The following is a 19,576-nucleotide window of genomic DNA, read 5'->3' as shown; positions in this document are numbered from 1 at the left end:
CAGAGGCAGAAAAGGATCTTGGAGTCATCATTGATGCCAAGATAAACATGGGCCGGCAATGTGGGGATGCAGTTAGGAAGGCCAACCACAACTTGTCATGCATCCACAGATGCATCTCAAGCAGATCCAAGGAGGTGATACTCCCCCTCTATGTGGCACTGGTCAGGCCACAGCTGGAATACTGTGTCCATTTCTGGGTGCCACACTTCAAGAGGGATGTAGACAACATGGAGAGGGTCCAGAGGAGGGCCACTAGCATGATCAGGGGCAGCAGGGCTGGCCCTACAAGGAGAGGCTATGGGACCTGAACCTGTTCAGCCTCGACAAGAGAAGACCAAGGGGGGATCTAGTGGCCTGTTACAAACTAGTCAGAGGGGACCGGCAGGCACTGGGGGAGTCCCTGTTCCCCCAAGCACTACCAGGAGTGACTAGGAATAATGGTCACAAGCTGGCAGAGGGTAGATTTAGGCTAGATATCAGGAGGTGCTACTTCACGGTCAGGGCGGCTAGGATCTGGAACCAACTTCCAAGAGAAGTGGTGCTGACTCCTACCCTGGGGGTCTTTAAGAGGAGGCTAGATGTACACCTTGCTGGGGTCACCCCAGTACTCTTTCCTGCCATGGCAGGGGGTCAGACTTGATGATCTGCTCAGGTCTCTTCCGACCCTACAAACTATGAAACCATCACAAGCCTCACCAGCTTCCACTCTCAATGCAAAGGGCAGCAGTTTGACTACATCGTCCCCACAGAACAATGTAAATTTATTAAAAGCAAAACATGATATTGCAAAGACCATGCTCCCCAAAACATTTTCTGAAATAAAATGGAGCGGCTGGCAGACATGGCTCTCAAGCTTGCCTTATATCACTTCCTGTGGATTCAGGATCAGTCTAGGAAGTCTGCTTACATGAGGGTATCTTGTAGAGTCAGGAGCAGTCTGGAAAATCCCTGGAGTCAGGGCATTTTCTGTAATGGATGAAGGAGCTGAAAAGTCTTGGAACCCCAAGCATAAAGTCTTCAGGAAGCCCTAATGTCCTCAAATGCAAAAGAGTTAACATGGTGAAGCTGCCTGGAGTCACATACCATGGAAGCTGTGGGATCTTTATTACTCAAGCAGTTTGCATAGCAAGATTCCCCCAGAGTCACAAGCTGTAGAAGTTTTGGGATCCCTGGCATCCTGCCAGGGTTGATATATTTACCAAAATGTTTCTTTGAAAGCTTCTGACAAATCATAATTAGCATACTAAATTATGAAGAGAATGGGAATGCCTTAGTCCAGGGCTGTCCAACTGATAACCCACAGAAGGTGTTAATCTGCAGACCACAGGTTCCCAGCTGGCCAATGATCACCCTATTGCTCTAGCTGCAGCAGCAGCCAGGGACTCCAGGCCCCCTCTCCAATTTCTTCTTCCTCTGCCTGCCCCAAGGGACAGCATGGTGCAGCACAGCCCATAATGGTGAGGGAACCTGAGCTGCAATGCAGTGGGGGAACCTGTGGCCAGTTAGCTAGAGAGGTGGCTGCCCCCTACCCATCCACACCTGTAGTGCAGTAGGGGTGGGAAGGGGAACCACACAGTGGCAGCAGCCCATGGCTTACACTACTGCAGCCCACAGAGTGCAACCCCTGCTGGTGCAGCCTGAGTGGGTCATGGCCCCTGGCAGCCTAGGAGTTGAACAGCCCTGCCTTAGTCCAAATTCGGATCACTGCCTAATTGAATCTGTCAGGGATTTCCCTTTCTTCTACCTTATGTATGTTACATAAACTCAGCCCCAGCCTAGACTCAAAGAGCAAAGACGCAAAGAACATTGTAACCCACCATTATACCAGTGAATAAAGGAGTATGCACATGACATGCATTTATTGGTGTTATTTATTAGAATTCAAAGTAGAGTTACCCCAGGAAAATTAGGAGGAAAACTTCACAGATGTAAGTGAGACTGGTATAGCTTTCTTATGTCTGTTTCTGTCCAGACACAGTCCTTTGCTGATATAGCAATAAGCTATTATCACTTCCCTCACCAGTTAGTTACAAGGCATCATAGTAAGTACTCACTGTGGTTGCTACTCTGAAAAAGCTAATCATCTTGTCTGCCTCCATACACCGGTGTATGTTAAAGCATAAACAGTGTATGAAATTAATGCAAGTTACATTGATATTTAGATATCATGCGGCAAAGTCCATGTACTGCCTTCATTTTCAGTGGATGCATCTAAACATGGCTCTACAGCACTGTTGTTAGCACTGTTGTTACTGCAGGTCATTTAGGACTTCCAAAAGGAAGTACCAAAAGGAAATTCCAAAAGGAAGTACTAGATAACAGCGCAGTAACAGCCTATACTGCACTGTGTTGGTGGCACACGATTATTTTTAGCCTGTATGTTGCCATAGCAATGCACTGTTCTGAGGGAGTGTGTTACTACGGCGATACAGCAGCAGCATCACAGTTTTTGCCTGTGGATGCTACAGCAACGTAACTTCACATGTAGATGTGCCCACTGAGGAGCAGACTAATTAGCTCCACAGTCAAGTGTCATCATAGTGACAGTAGTATCTTTCAGTGGAGTCAAATACTGCACTGAAAAGTAAGTACAAATGATGTACATGAAATCTTTGCTGTGGAGTTGCCTAATTAGCTCCACAGTAAACTTCAGTGTCTACATGTGCAGTGCTATTAGAACAGAGTAAGCTAATTAACTCCACTATAGGTTAGTACTTGTAAACACAAGTACTGTCCTACAGCACAGCTCTTTACTGCACAACAATGCACATGTAGTTGCTAACAGAGCTGGTTGGGGCACAAGAGCGCTTCAGTCCAGGGGCTGCCTACCAGCTAGCCCTGCAATGGAGCACCCTCACACCCCAGCCTGTCCCTCTGCAGCATGCTGATCCAAGGTGGAGCAGCTCCGGGATAGCAGGCTGACCCCCCAGGCCTTCAGGTAGCTAGAGTTATTGCACCGCATTAATTTCACAGGTAGATGCAGCCGGTATGTAGCCTGGGACAAGTTACCTTACTAGTTTCCCTCCCACCAGTCGCTGCTGTTGTGCATTTGCACTCTAAGATCTTCAGGACAGGGATTCTCTCCCTATTTATTTTTATAAGGCCAAGCAAAACAGAGCTCCAACCTTGGTTGCAGCCCTTAGTGTAAATAAAGGCATAATAGGCACTCACAGACGTGCAGGTCCCCGCTCTAGCTTATGACACTTTGCATAAAGTGCCATAGGTTAGAGTGACCCTCCACCTCCCCGTCAACTCAACAGATGTTCGCCTGTTAGGTCGGGGGGTGGAGTTTGAGCCTGTCTATTTGTCCCATGATTGGGGCATGGCTCATGCAGCCCTACACCCCCTACCAGCTCTAGTGCTGTCTGCAGCGAGAAGGAGGAAGAAGACAGTTTCAGGCTGGGGTTTGCCTGGCCTGAACTGAAGGAGTGGGTCCCAAGGTTGTGGGGCTCCAGTCCACACCCCCCACACTCCAGCTCATGCTGGGCAAACCCCAGCCCACAGTTTCCCCTCCCCCTCCTCCCTCCCTGCAGACCACACCAGGGGTGGGGCTGGGCTGCATCAGCCTAGCCCTGGTTGCACTGACAGACTGACCCTAGGGAACAGACATGGTGCTCCACTTTGGAGTGCCTTCTTCTGATCCCTCATTAGATAAGTGTTAATTTGTCATGTGATCAGCCCCTTTATAGCACTTTGCAGCCATGAACATGTGTCAAGGCATGACTGTAGAGTGCTTTCAGGGGGCCTATTGTGCAATAAATATAACTTATGTCTGCACCAAAGATTATTCCATAGTCTAAAGAAACAGGTGTTATTTTAATTAATTCTACATGTGGGAGGTGTTCTGCAAGTGAAAAAAACAGTCCAATTTCAAAGTAACAATTTCATCTCGAGAAAGAAAACAAATATGTTTCTCTGTGTTTGTAGACTGAGTGCTTTTTCATTTTGCCTACAGATATGCATCTCTTCTCTTAATCTTGGACAACAGCAAAGAGCTGATAGCTGGCAAGTTCTCTTCCTGTACTCTCTACACAACGTAATAATATTGAAGAGCATATACTCACTGAGGTTGTGGTTATCCTTTTTTTGTCTCTCCTTTGCCATTGCTCGTGTATCTGCTTCTGACAGGAAGGAACATTTATTAAATAAGTCCTTGAGTTGAAGTTACAATACTGGTTTCCTGTTACAATGCCCCTTTTCATTAAGACAAGGTTTTTAGGCTATGCCTTTAGCATTTTTTATCAATTCCCACAAAAAGACAATGCCACTACATCTACATTCAACCAGTAATACATTTTCAAGTGTCTGGCAGGTTTCTAAAGATGTATTGATCATGCATTTTTAATTAAAACATTTAGAAATACTGAGAAAGTACATTGCATTTAGTACTTTTCTCCAATTCACTGAACTTTACATCACAGAAAAAAGTCCTTACAATAAACTAATGTGAATCGGGATTTGTATATCCCATAATGCAAGAGTAAATCAGATTTTAAGATACTCACGTTGAACAAACTCACTGTTTCCTTTGAGTGACACTAATAAACTGTACATGGTTGTTAGCATTCTTTGGATTAATTGAATGTAACTTTTAAAGTTGTTAATCCATTAATATAGATTTACCTTGAATAGACTTATTGTAAGCTTTTAAAAGAGCCATTTGTTCTACCCTGGAACAAATTTAATGGATGATAATTTATTTATACCATTGATCAGGAGCCAAAATGTGGAAGGATCCGTGGTTTCCTAAAATAATTAGGTTCATTAGAAGCATGATGTTCATAAAAGTCACAGGACAGACATTGTTTCTAAGTTGCTAAAGTAGAGAACACAGTGTAAACATTTCCCTTGATCTTTGCTCAGCCTTTTTAAATGGAATAGCACATACCCTGTAAGTCTTAACTAACATAATATTAAAGAAAAAATACATTTCACAAGTATCTTATTGTAAGATTACTTGAACTTTTACAACAAACATGCCAAGATCCCAGAGCTATATTACCTGTGATTTCCCTTTTTACTGGTAGGATAGCTGGGCAGGAAGCACTTGTAAGACCCATATTAGCAGGTGATATTCCCTGGTCACTGTTGTATATATCCAAAATGTTATTAGACAGCTTAAGAAAACAAAGGAAAAAATAGGAAAAAAGAGAATCAGAATAAAGTGGAAGTATTTAAAGGTTAAAAAAAATGTAAATGCTTATAGAAAATCACTTTCATAGATGTGTATTCATGCATTATCATGTATTTATCCCTCAAAGATGCCTGTAAAGCAGTGGTTTTCAACCTGTAGTCTGTGGACCCCTGGGGTCCACAGATTATGTCTAAGGGGTCCATAAAAGATTATTCTGATCAATCAAAAGTATATAAATGCCCACACTTACAATTCAAAGGGGTCCACACCTCCATTTGAAATTTTTTAGGGGTCTGCAAATGAAAAAGGGTGAAAACCATTGCTCTAACATGAGAATTTGCCCTTATCCTATACTTTAAAATTAAAAGTTAAGAGCAAAGCCTGCCATTGTTCCACGTGCAAAGCATGCTGACCGAAGTCTGTATGAATTTTGTATGCAGACTGAAGGCAGGATATGGTCCTGATGTCTAATTTTGAATTAATGCTATAGCAAAATTTCCAATAACAGGATTACTGAAACTACACTTCAAACATGAGTTCAGTTGAAAGGGAAAATAACCTTGCTAATCTTAACCTAGTCTCTAGTGAATATTTAACCATGCCACTGGACTTAAAATTAAAACTTGATATTGTTAGAGCATAAACAGTTTAAAGAGCAGAAGGCCTAACTGTATGCAAGATTTAAAATGGGAGTGGAGAGAGAACTAGAAAATACATTATAAGGTAAAAATCCTGCACTGCTACAAGGATAGACCAGCTAACCTGATCTGTTCCATGTTTGTGATAACCTATATTATTATGGTTGTTCTGTTCTTTCTAAAGTGTAGCACGTTATTCCAAAAGAAACAAAAATGTTGAAAGTATGGTCTGAGAAATTTCAGATAATGCCACTAAAGAGTACTTTTTCTTTGAATAATTCAATAACTCCTAAAAATTAGAACTCTAGAAATGAGTAATGTCTGTTTGAGTCAGTGCTTCCACTACTATATAATCAACCCTTCATCACTAATTATCACTTCCTCTGGCATAACTAAACATAGAAAACAACTGTGCGACCCACACCAACTCCTCAGACAATAAAACCAGGGTGTAGCAAGAAACAAGGAGAAAAAAAATGAAAGATAGTATTATTTATTTTTATGGCCTGTGCAACCTCTAGGTAAAACTGTCCTCCAACCTGGACCAATATACAAAGAGTCAGTGCTGTGGTTTTTGTTAGTCAAGTTCCAAAAACCCCAAACCTAAGAGAAGAAATTAACATAGATGATTTGTGACAATAGGAGAAATAAATTCTCTTTCCTCCGGATAACAAATAAGGGGACTGTCACAGGTTATCTTTAAAACATTTTGTATTTGTGGAATGCTTTGCCATCATAAAGTTAGAACACTTTCAAAGTAGCCACAGGTTAAGGTTTAATGCCATCTCAGACCTGCAGAACTAATTTGCCACTAGAGATAGGGATAGACATTCAAATTAGTCTAACCTGCAAAGACTGAACTGATTTGCAAGTGGACAGACATCCACTTTTCATTCTGGAACTGCAGGCACATGCAGTAGCTGAATCCAGAAGCCTGGGGGCGCTAGAGCAGCCCTCCCTTACCTTCCACAGGTAAGCTGAGCTGGGGGAATGAGGGGTGTGGCCAGGCCCCAGCAGGCCTGAGTATGACTGAGAAGGGGTTTAAACCCCCACCTTGGCCTGCAGGGTTCAGAGGGTGGGGGAAGAGGAAGCATAGCCAGACAGGGGCACAGTCAAATCCCCATGACAGGGAAAAAGGAAGAGGGGGAGAGCTCTGCCTGCCACAGTAACTCCCTGACATCCAGGAGCAATCTAGGCACACAGCTCCAGTGCCTGGCCCCAGAGGGGGATTCTCCCCAATCCTCCTCCTCCCTCTCCCCCACTGCTGCAGGGCAGGGAGAGGGGTGCTGTGCAGTGCTGCCTGGCCTCAGAGAAGGACTTTTCTGACTCTTCTGGCCCAGCAGGTGCCTGCCACAGAGGCTCACTGTGGATACACAAGCCCCTGCTATGCCTCCAAGCTGGCCCTGGTAGCCTGCTGCTCAGCCAGCACTACCCATGCACACCAAGCCAGGCTCCTCTCACTGACAGGGCTCAGCTTCCCTGTCACCAAGCTGCAGCCACTGAGGAGGGCCCCACCCCTGTGGCTTAGGCTGGCCCTGACATACAGATGCCTCAGCCAGGGCTGAGTGGGGCTGCCCTGGGCTGCTGGGCCCTCCTCAGTAGCTGCAGCTCAGCAACAGCCACTCCCCATGCCCAGGCTGGGCTGGATCAGCCTGGGCAGCACCACACAGAGCCCCTATCCCTGCGCTGAAGTGGCAGGGGTAGGGGAGAACGGGGAAGAGTCCCCATCCAGCACTGCACAGAGTCCCCCTCCCCACCCTGCAATAGCTGGGGAGGGGGGCTGCTCCACCCTGGCTCCAGTACCCCAGTGGGGGGGAATTAACCTCCTTCCTGCCCCCTTAGCCTTAATGCGGCCATGCTGAGATGGCTGTGGTCCCTGACAGTCAGACAGGAAAGAGAGATGGGAATAAACCTCCTCCTGGGCACTCTGATAGAGGCTGCTGCCCCTCCCCATCCCATTGCTGCTGCAGTGGCAGGGGTGGGAGGTATGGCCCCATTAAGATAGAAGGTTAATTCCTACCTCTGTCCCTTCTGCCTCCAGGGACCACAACTGGGATCTGCCAGCCCCAGCTTGCCTGCACAGGGAGACGCAGGCTGCAGTGGGTGGTGTGGAGGGGAAGGAGGGAAGAAGTAACCCCCTCCCTGCCCACTTTGCCTTAACTGGGCCATGCCAGGATGTGTCTGGGCACATCCCTACTCCTGCTCAGGCTAGAGAGCAGAAGGGTGGGGCCAGTCCTACTTTCTGGAACAGAGAGCACAGCCCAGCCCAGGACTGCAGAGTATGCTGGGATGCCGGAGGACTCTGGTTTAACTTAAACCAGGAAGGAGTCTGAGACAGATGTTACATAAAGTGGTTTGACCCAAATCATTTAAATCTGATGTTACACTGAACCAAGTTTATCTTAAACAAGTTTCAGCCATTTTGAAACTGTTTTATGTGCACTGAACTTATGTTTTGTTACAGGTTTAAGCCAGTTTCTCATCACTTAAACTTGTTTGTGTGCAACTGCTGTCCCTAGCCTGGAGGGACTAGGGAGCAAGGGTGTGGACAGAAGCCAGGACTCATTTCCTTCTTTAGGGTGAGAGAAGGGGGGTGGGGGGCAGCATGTAGCTCAGAGGCAGAGACACTACAATGTGGCTTCCCTCACTATAATGAGCAGGAGCCTGCCAGAGTTGTGTACGGGAGGAAAACAGTCTTTAAAAAAAAAAATTGTTTGTAATGAATGGCAAGGGGAAAATGTAAAGAGAAAAGCGTGGGGGGAAAAAAAAACCCCAAAACCCAAAAAATATATAGGCCTCAGGCCAAAATTTTGCATGTTTCACTGAACTGGGATTGGGTTGGAGAGGGTGTGGGGTGGGAAAGGGGGCAGGAGTTCAATTATGCTTACACTAGCATGGACCTGAGACCCAGAGGGCTGGCTGCATGCATGCCACACTGGGGCAAAGCTGAGACCCAGCAGGCTAACTGCATGGGTTGGGTAACAGGGATGCTGACAGAGCCATTTCAAATGAACAGTGATTCAGTTCAAATTAATACTGTGAGGGAGAGGAAATTGAGCCATGGTGCAATGGCCTGCAGCAGTATGGAGAGGTCAGGGTGGATGGGAAAGAAGATGGTTGCCCAGCACTAAAATCCAATTGTCTGTTGTCATTATTAGTTAATTTGCTTTTTAACCACTCCCCTTGCCCCAACAGATGGCCAATCAAGTACACAGGGGTGCTAGAGCAGGAGTTGGCAATATTTTTGGGCAAAGTCCCAAAAACATCTGCAACCTCAATTTGTAAGATGTTGGTGTGCCAGGGGCAGATGTCAGGGGAGCTGTAAGAGACCCAATCCTTCTTGTGGCAATGCAGCCCTCCCCTTCTATGTCATCCATCCTGAGGCACACGTGAAACCACTGCCAGCAACAAGCTAGGGACCCAAATGCAGCTGCTTACAGCCTTCTGGCTGCCTGCCACACCCAGCCTGAGCAATGAGCAGGCCCTGCCACCCATCACAGAGCCTGGACTGCTTGCAGCAGGTGGTGAGGAGGCTGCAAGTACCAGGATCCATAGAGCCCTGACCTAGCTCATTGCTGGTGGCAGATGCATGCATGCTTTGGGGAAGATGGTGGGAAAGGGGAAGGGGCTGGGGCTGCACTGCCACAACAAGGATTAGGCCCCTTGCAGCTTCCCTGTCACCTGCCCCAAAGCACACATATATGCAAAATGCCTTCACAAGCCACATTTTGGCACATGTTGGATGTTACTGATCCGCAGCAGACTGGTGAGCTGCAGCTGAGTCCTCAGAGTTGGCAGGGGTGGGCAAAGTCCTGCCCACAGGCTGAATCCAGCCAGCAGTGGACTCAATTTCCCAGCAGCCCCTGCCACATGGCTGGGGCCAGTCTCCAGGGAGACCCCAGCCACAGCTGCACTGTGATGGCGCATCGCTGGGGTTGCTGTGAAGACCTGCCCTAGCCGCACTACCAGGGTACATAGTAGGGCAGGGCAGGGGGCTGCTCTGGAGGCCTGGGATCTTGCAGTGGGGACAGCTTGGTCTGGGGCCAGGGCATAGCCATGATCTGCAGCCTGCATGCTTCGAGTAGGGGCACGCAGGCAGCAGATTGCAGCTCTGCCCCAGTTCCAGACCAGGCTGTCACCACTGCAAGGAGATAGGGCAGAGCCATGATCTGCTGCCTGCATGTCCCTGCCCACAGTGTGCAGGCTGCAGAACAAGTGTGCAGGCCCTGGACCAAGCTGCTCCCACTGCCAGATCCCAGGGCTCCAGAACAGCCTCCTGCCCTCTCCTGCCACACACCCTACCAGCGCAGCTGGGACCAGTCTCCATGGCAACCCCAGCCCTGCAGCCCTGTGCCATCACAGCACAGTTGTAGCTCGGGTGTCCATCAAGACCAGCCCTAGCCATGTGGGCAGCGGCTGCTGGGAAATGGAGTCCAGCTACCAACTGGATCCACCATTTTGCCCACCCCTGCCCTAGGGGCAGAAGGGGATGTTGGCCAGAGCCAGCACCATTCCCATGGGCAGTAGATTCCAGGAGAGTTAAAAGTTTGCCCATGGAGAAAAGGAGTGTGAAATGTAAGTAATGATGCATCCTGGGATGCTGGAGAAATGAAAATAAAGCATTTTATTTCCCTGGAGCGGACTAACAATACCCTGGAATGACCTGGGTAAAGCAGATCAAAGATACCCCCCGCTTGAACTGGCATAACTTTAAGACATTTACAGGGTACTTAGTACAGGTTATCATATTTTAATGGATGAATGCTCCCATTTTAAATGTCTTTATGATGGTTTAAAGGTAATCAGCAATGCCACCCTAAGAAGAATTAAGACATTTGTTATAATTGACACCTCTGAAAACTGATGGGACAATTAACATGATTCAAATCTTATCATCTCTGGTTATAACAGGCTTTAAAAAGACAGAATGGGTAAAAGGACAGTTATGCCCTTTAATAAAGACACTGTTACTTCTTTTGGAGTTTTGATCATCTCAGAACTTCAGGACTTGGTTGCATTAACTATGGATCAGTTTGTTAACTAACAAAACCAAGGGGAAGATTCTAGCTGGGCTTGAGACCAGAAATCAAACTAGAGAACAGGGTGAATTCCTTCTTAAGCATCTGACTGTAATATACAGGAAGAAAAACTGTATTATTCTGTGGGACTTCTACCTTGGAGATGTTTGCTGGTGGTTCCATTCAACCAGATAAAAATATTACTAAGTTTCTGGAAAATATAGAAAGCAATTTTCTAACACAAAAATATTAGACATGTCATGAAGTACTTCTGTTTCTCATTATGCTGGATAAGGATGAATTAATCACTGGACTGGAAGTTGCTAATCCATAGAGAACAGTGAACATATCCTAACTAAATTTATTATGGGCAAACAAAGGACAATCCCAAACAGTAAAACATATTTGGTACTTTAAAAAGGCTAATTTCTCAAAGCTGATGAAAATTATTAGTGAAACTGATTAAGAAATATTTGGATAGATTTATAAAAACAGAAATGGAGAGTTCTTTAAGGAGGATGTATCAGATGGACAAAACAAGATTCCCCTATCAAGGATGCAGATCACTGATGAAAAGTCCTTCCTGGTTCAGTTATGAAGTGGAGAGAGCCATACCCAGTATGAATTGGAAAGCACGATGTGTAGAAAATTGATGCAAGAAACAAAAGTTTGTGGTCCCAGGGAAGTCTCTTCTCAATCTCTGGACCCAGGAACCTTACCTTAGATTTGGCAAACATTTGTCAAACTGGAGTTGTTTCAAACTAAATTTCAGGCTCAACAAAGTAGTGTGTTTCCAACAAAATTTCTGGCGAGCTCTGTTCTGAGATCTTATTTAACTCTTTCTGTGCATTCTTTAATGGGCCTCTTGTATCCCCAAGCTGTTGGGGCTGACGTGTTTTTGAAAGATTTGTTCAGCCCTTATCTATGTCATACTAGTGTTACATTATTCGTTCCATGTCTTTAACATAAATAAATTTAATTTTAAAAAACAAAGCATTTTTAAGTAGAGGTTTTGTTTTTTCATTTACTTTTTGATGGAAGAGAGGTACCAGAATTTCCTGCAGAACAGAAATTCTAGTTTTTGATCTGTTTCAAGTCATCTTATTGTTTTGCTTCCCTGAGCACTTCAGTCATGAATGGTGCATGCCCCCCGCGGCTGGTGGGGCATGGCTGAGCCAGTGGCAGTAGGAGTGGAGAGCTCCCACAGATGCCACCTGCACAGTCAGTAGTGGGGGCAGGGTGGCAAACACTGACCACAGGTCGGCGACCACCCGTAGGCACTACCAGCAGTGGCAGCAGCGGCTAGGGGCAATCAGGAACTGCCTGCAGATGCTGCCAGCAGTGCCAGCGGCAGGGTGGCAAGTGGCAACCACCCACAGGCACTGCTGACCATGTCAGCGGCGCCTTTTTGCAGGGGGTGCACTGCCATGCATAGGGGGTGCACATGCATGCACCCCCTACGCATTGCCCCTGACTTAAGCGCATATATTTACACATGCAAATTTCAGAGAATCATAGAATATTAGGGCGGAAGGGACCTCAGGAGGTCATCTAGTACAACCCCTTGCTCAAAGCAGGACCACCCCCAACTATATCATCCCAGCCATTGCGAAGTCTTTGTCTAGATGGTCCTAAAAACCTCCAAAGATGGAGATTCCACAACCACTCTGGTAACCTGTTCAAGTGCCTCACTACCTTCCTAGTGAGAAATTTTTTTTAGAGGAGACTTTACCATTACCCTGCTGGGGTCACCTGATCCCCAGTTATCTTTCCTGCTTGGTGCAGGGGGCTGGACCCAAAGATCTTCCAAGGTCTCTTCCAGCCTTACAATCTATGAAAACTTTAATGTTTCTAATTTTTCACCTGGAAGTTTAGTTCACCTAAAATTCTCCTAAAAACCAGTCACAGAATGAAACAACCAGCATACATATTGAACCTACACAAGTAACATCTCCTCTACACTTTAAGCACCTTATGTAGAAATCTACTACTACAGAGGCTGAGAATTCCTAAACACCATTAGAAATCACCATGTCAAACCAGTTTTGAAAATCCAGTTTAAAATTTATTTTCATTGAGAGATCAAATATTTAAGAATGTTCAGAATTCAGTTGAGTATTACTCATGAACAAGGAACATTTAATATGAAGGATTTGAATGCTAAGAGCATTCTTACCCTAAGCACCTGTATTGCATTCCTTAGTAGTGAACCAATGAGTACTACAGTACTCATTCTAGTTTTAATTTTGTTAAGACTTTATTGCAGTCATACTATAACTATAACAGTTGAAATCACATTAGCTCTAAGTATGTATTTAGAGACTTCCTAATGTAGTGGAAATTAAAGCATACTTTGGCCCTTTGCAGCCGTATGAAGATGACTTCCCTAGTTATCCAGGGTTTGATCTAAACCTCCCTACATCAATATGAATCTGTTTTCAATGGGCTTTTGACCGGGCCCATAATAAGGAGTTATATTAACTGATTTTTGAAAGGCTAGGAAATGATAACTATTAAAAAAATTAAGAGTTTTCTTGCGTACAAACAGTTCATGCAGTTCTATAAACGTGTTCAAAAACATATTAGCAGTAAATACACTATAATTTGTAATGCTACTGTTACCATTAAAGAACAAAAATAAGAAGCTGTAGATGACAAGAGAGTGGATGACAAACACAAGATAAATTTAAGATCACTTCATAATTCTCAATACTTAAGCCATCTGTATCATCTAAATGAAGTCAGCATCTCTACAATCCAGTCATACAATCATGAATTATAACAAGGTCCAACTCTGAGAAAAAATGTCATACAATATCTAAGATGGCAATTCAAAACTATACCTACAGTGACAATCATTTTAACAAGGGTGGACAAACATCTTCAGTCTTTAAAATAGGCTAAAATCATTCCTGCACAATGGATGCACAAGGCACAGGATCTTCCCCAACCTACGATCATCATCTTTGTTTCATACAGATTAAGTGTCAGACAGTTTTTTTTCTCATCCATGCTGAAATCACAACCAGGTACTGGGAAAGAAGAGCCACAACACCTTCTGTATGTAATAAAAATGAAACACAGCTTGATGGCATCCATATACTAAGAGAAGTGCAGGTGCAGTCGAAATCATCTCACTCTCTTAAATATCCGATATATGTGTTAAACAGGAACAGTGTCAAAATAGTCTTAAAACTCTGTATGCGAGACACACCTTGGCAAGACTGAATTACCCCAAATTACCCTCCAAAATCACTTGGAAAGGAAAGAACAAAATCAAGAGAGACACCAGTGAAAGGCTGCCAGAACCACAATCATTCTCCCAAGCAAACACCCTAACCATTGGACTACAATATCACATTTTTTCTCACCAGCCCAATGCATATTGAATTAAGTTCTGTAGAGGCAGACTTTCAGTAGAAGTAGTCAGTATTACCACCCACAATAGCCTATTTCCAGATGATTAGGAGACTTTTGAAAGACACAGAAGTTGTGGGTTTGAACTCAACAGATGAGGAGTGTATTGAAGTTGTATTTCTTACCCCTAGACATAGTAGTGCTGTCATCACCTCCTTTGACAACATCTTGGAAAAAAGCCATTACTAAAGATTGTAGGTTGTGAATCCCACTATTATACAGGCATTTCCCTTGCTATCAAGACTTAGCTTCCTAAACTCCTGGGAAAAGCAATGTTTCACACTTCAGTATTAATTAAACCTATCAATTAAGCTAAACAGCTCCCCCTTGCTTGTGCTACCTCTTCTCAAGCCTTTTCTGAGGAGCCTTACTCTTCCCAGACATTGTATAAGGAGTCCAAAAAGTTAGGTGTTATAATGTCAAGGATTGCAACATCTAGGTCCTTTCATGGTATCAGTCCTAAGCTATTTTGCTTGGACACAAGTCTTCTTTTCAGCTGCGTGGCACCTCATTTAGAAATTTATGCCACTTCAAAGTGGGTATAAAACACCAGTAAATCAAAATATCTGTTTATACCCAGTTTGTACTTTTCTACAATAACTATCCTACACACTGCACTACAGAGGATTAGGAGCAAGCTTCAGTTCTTAGGACCTTGTTATACCTTACTCTGTGAACTGCACAAATGTTGATCAATGTTAATTCTAGCTTAAGTTTGGAAGAGTCATACTTCAGGCCAGCAGGGGCCTGGAGGACCAAAAGGTAAAAATCCCCTCCCACTCCCATTCTGGGTGCTCCCTGCCCCCCTGGGCCCAGGATCCCTGCCTCCCTCTAGTCCCTTGGAGATCACCTCTGCCCCCCTGCCCTACTTACTTGTGGTTGTCACCACTGTCTGTCCCAGGGGTGCAAGGAGGGAAGAGTTAACCTGCCTGCTCAGCCCAGGCTGCTCATCTCCTGGCTGAGCTCAGCCTAGAGAGCTGCAGCAGAGGTGGTGGCAGGTAGACCAAAATCTCCAAATCAAACAAATCTTTTCCATATTGATTTGGAGAGCTTCAGATCAATTCAGACCTTTTTATTAGTTTCCTGATTCAGTTCGGATTTGGAGATTCAGCTGCCAAAATCAGGCCAAATCTCCTCTGGATCGAATCAGCACGTGGAGTTTTGCACAGCTCTAGCGGCAGCCAGGAAGACAGGTTAACCCTTACCTGCCTGGTCCTCTGGGACAGACAATGCGGGCAGCCACTAGTAAGTGGGGGCAGGAAGGGGCAAGGGGGCAGTAGTCCCAATGGTCTAGTGCCGGATGAAGGACAGGTGAGGCATTTTACACTACTAACATGTAGCTTACAGTGGCCACACCTTAGTGTAAAATGAGCTGGGTAACACAGATCAGAGATAATCCTGGCCTAGAGTGGCATAACTTTGAGCCAGCTAATGAGTGCCTAAAACTAATTTCAGGCGTTAATGTATGGACAGTCCAAGTATTTAGAGCCCCAGGAGCTGCCCAAAATTACCATGTAACAAGGCCCTTAGAGATCTGATTTCTACTGTGACTGTGGATAAGTTATTTAACCTCTTTGAGTGTCAGTTTCTCCTCTTGTAAAACTAGGATAAATATATTTATTTATTATTGAAACAATCAAATGAAATACATGCCTGTAAAGTGCTATGAAAATACAAATTATTATTACACTGCTAGTGAGAAAGCTAGGAAAGGAAGTCTGGAAGTCAAAGGTCCTATCCCTTCTTCTTTTTCTAAAATCTAGATGATCTTCCAGAGTGGTTCTACCTTCCTCCTCCAGACATTATGAGCTATGATTTTAAACTTCTTTACAAATTTAGATTAATTGTTAAAATTCTCTCAGTATTTGAAGTTGCTTTAGACCAGGGATGTTACACTCATGTAGTCCTGGGAGTTGTATGAGGGTCTCTGGGCTGCTGTGTGTGTTGAATTGGGCCATGCCACAGCCAGCATACAGGGCCAGTCCAGTGGGGTGCCAATGGCAGCACCATCCTTGTGTCAGCCCCTACACTGCAGGCAGTATGTGTCAGCCCCACTCCAGAGCTTATGCTCCAGGCAGAATGAGGGCCAGACCCAGCGCTGTGGGTGCTGCATGTAGCACAGGGATCTGGCACAGGACACGCACTGCATGCAGCAGCCCACTGGACCAGTCATGTTCAGTGGCTCCAACAGAACTCAACCCAGACTGGCCCCAGAGTCAACACTCAGGGCCAGTCTGGCAGGAGTGCTGAATGCAGCACATGTCCCATGCTGTTTACATGCTCATAACACCAGGTCCAGCCCACAGACAGGACCAGCTGCACATACCACATGAGGTATGTGGGGTCAGTCCAAGACCCGTGGGTTGGATCATACAGCTTCATGGGCCAGATCCATCCATCAGGTCATGTTTGACATACCTGCTTTAGACAAACAAACAAAAACAAATAACCAAATAACCTAACAGCAAATTCTAACACTTACGTGCTTTCCATTATTTACTTTAATGTAGCACCACTAAACCTGATAGACTCTATAGTACTCTCCCAAAAATATAAATACTTAACCTCAGTTTAGGTGGATAGACAGACAGGTAAATATTTATGAATGCCTAAGTACTTTGTACATAGCAAATGCACTCTCCTATATAAAAACACATCTATAATGAATCATTTCATCCACTTATGAAATGTAGCCAGCCCTAAAGAAAAAATAGCTCTTTCCTTAGCAAATAGTTAAGGCACAGCCAGTGACAGTGTGGTACTGGAATTGAATAATACTATAATTAAAAGTGCAAGAAGAATTAAAGAAAAAAGAATGTAATTAACCAAGTTAGCATTTGGCAAGGACACTGGGGTTAACACTCTTGCTTTCATAAAAAGTGTCATGGGATCTTTAATGACTGTATAAAAGCATTGGTTTTACATCTCGTCTCATCAGTAGATAGTCATTTGTACACAGGCTTCAATCCTGCTCCAAAATTGCTCAACCCATATTTAAATTCAAATAACTGAGCAAGCCTCTGGCTTGGGTTCTGCGTTGCCTTGCAAGATGGAGTCCATAGCACATAGCATTCCCAGAAACATTCCCTGCATTTCTCCTATTCTTACCCCCCACATACTGAAGTTTGTGATACTTGATTAAATTCAAAAAGTAGGCTATGGACATGATCAGGGTTGCTACTACAGCTGATAGTTATCAACAGTGATCACACCAAATAGCTTCTTTTCTATGGAAAATACTAACATGTTATGACAAATCAAAGAACCAGGAAAAATAGCGCTAAGTGACCTCAGGAAGTTATCTAGTCCAACCCCCTACTCAAGGCAAGGTCATTCCTGTCTCAACCATTCCAGGTAAAGGTTTGTCTAACTTGCTCTTAAAAACTTCAAAAGATAGAGATTCCACAACTTCTTTAGGTATTTTCCAACATTTAACCATCCTCATAATTAGAAAGTTTTTCCTAATATCAAATATAAATTTCCCTTTTTGTAATTTAAGACCATTACTCCTTCTCCTGTTCCCTGCAGCCACAGAGAACCGTCTGTCATCATTCTCTTCATAACCACCCTTCATGTATTCTTCTCTCCTCCAGACTAAATAATCTCAGTTACTCCAACCTTCTTTTGTAAATTATGCTTCCTATTTAAGCTTTCCACACCCCTAATTATCATAGCATTCAGTGTGCTCCTGTTCTAGCTTGTATTAATCTTTCTAAAAATAGACAAGCATAATTGTACATTCTGTTTTAGAATAGGTCTCACCAGGGTATTGTATACTGGAATAATACTTCACTATCTCAACCAGAAAGACTTTGCCTGATACATCCGAAGACCTCATTTGCCTTTTTTCAGAGCCTTATCACATTGGTGCCACATTGTCATCCTGTGATCACTAATACATCCAGGGCTTTCTCCTCCTCTGTCATTTCTAGATAATAAGTCCCCCTCTTAATGCTGGAAGAAATACTAGCCTGCAGTTCCTGAGTGGAGGTTCTTGCAATTTGCAATATTAAATTTCATTCCATTTTCATTCTATCTGTTCTCAAAGTCACTGAATAGTTTTGAGATAATATTTTGCTCCTCCTCTATATTGACAATGCCTCCCAATTTCATGTCATCACTAAATGTCATCAGCAAATTTCTGCTTGTTGTGCCAGGGTCAGTAATGAAAATATATAATAATACTGAACTCAAGACTAGTCCTTGAGGAACTCTATTTATAACCTCCTCAAGCCAAATAGCCAATAGACATATACCCCTTAGCTAATTCCTTACCCACAGAGTTCTGGATGAATTATTTTACCCTTTCATAATCTCTATTCCTCTTTTTTATAGATGTTTCATAGACATCATAGACATTAGGGCTGGAAGGGACCTCGGAAGATCATCATGTCCAGCCACCCGCCTAAAGGGCAAGAAGTCAGCTGGGGTCCTAGGATCCCAGCAAGCATCCAATTTCCTCTTGAAGGTGTTCAAAGTAGGTGCTTGAGCCACCTCCAATGGCAGGCTGTTCCAGACCTTGGGGGCTCAGACAGTAAAGAAATTCTTCCTTATGTCCAACCTGAAACAGTTTTGCAGTAGTTTATAACCGTTCAACCTCATCATCCCTTGGGGCACTCTGGTGAACAAATGTTCCCCCAGATACTGGTGGTCACCCCTGATAAACTCATAGGTGGCCATCAGATCACCCCTGAGCCTGCACTTTTCCAGGCTAAAGAGCCCCATGGCTCTCAGCCTGTCATCATAAGGTCAGTTTTCCTGACCTCTGATCATGCGCATGGCTCTTCTCTGCACTCTCTCAAGATCTCCACATCCTTTTTGAATTGTGGAGCCCAAAACTGGATGCAGTACTCCAGCTGTGGCCTCACCAAGGCCGAGTACAAGGGGAGAATGACGTCCCGGGATTTGCTTGAGAAGCATCTATGGATGCAAGCCAGCGTTTTGGTCACTTTACTAGCTGCAGCATCACATTGCAGGCTCATGTTCATCTTGTGGTCAATGATGACCCCCAAGTCTCTTTCTTCCGTAGTGCTAGCCAGCGTAGCACTGCCGAGCCTTTAAGGATGCTGCAGGTCTTTCCTCCCAAGGTGGAGAACCTTCCATTTTTCAGCGTTAAACACCATCAAGTTCTCGTTCACCCATTTGCTGAGCCTGTCCAGGTCAGCCTGGATTGCCCTCCTGTCTTCTGGTGTGGATGCCTTGCCCCAAAGTTTGGTGTCATCGGCGAACTTGGCCAGTCCGCTTCTGACTCCAATGTCCACATCATTAATGAAGATGTTGAACAATATGGGTCCAAGGACAGAGCCTTGGGGGACCCCACTGGTCACAGGGCACCATGACGATTGGCTTCCATCAGTTACTACTCTCTG

At 44.6% G+C, this 19,576-nt stretch overlaps 1 protein-coding gene across 2 annotated transcripts in view; it reads right to left on the bottom strand.

The window, feature by feature from the left end:
• Positions 1-19,576, bottom strand: part of TFEC (transcription factor EC) — a 97,942-nt gene that overhangs the window by 16,491 nt on the left and 61,875 nt on the right. For both annotated transcript variants that reach the window (XM_019514542.1, XM_019514543.1), the window contains 2 exons: positions 5,003-5,117; positions 4,065-4,121 (listed from right to left, as the gene is read on the bottom strand). In XM_019514542.1, the coding sequence (XP_019370087.1) occupies positions 4,065-4,121; positions 5,003-5,117 (172 nt within the window). The remainder of the gene's footprint in view (positions 1-4,064; positions 4,122-5,002; positions 5,118-19,576) is intronic.

Source organism: Gavialis gangeticus, unplaced genomic scaffold (assembly GCF_001723915.1).
Source record: "Gavialis gangeticus isolate Ggan-Ray unplaced genomic scaffold, GavGan_comp1, whole genome shotgun sequence".
NCBI lineage: Eukaryota > Metazoa > Chordata > Crocodylia > Gavialidae > Gavialis > Gavialis gangeticus.
The sequence above is the reverse complement of the archived record's forward strand: the minus strand, read 5'-3'. Positions and strand labels throughout refer to the sequence as shown.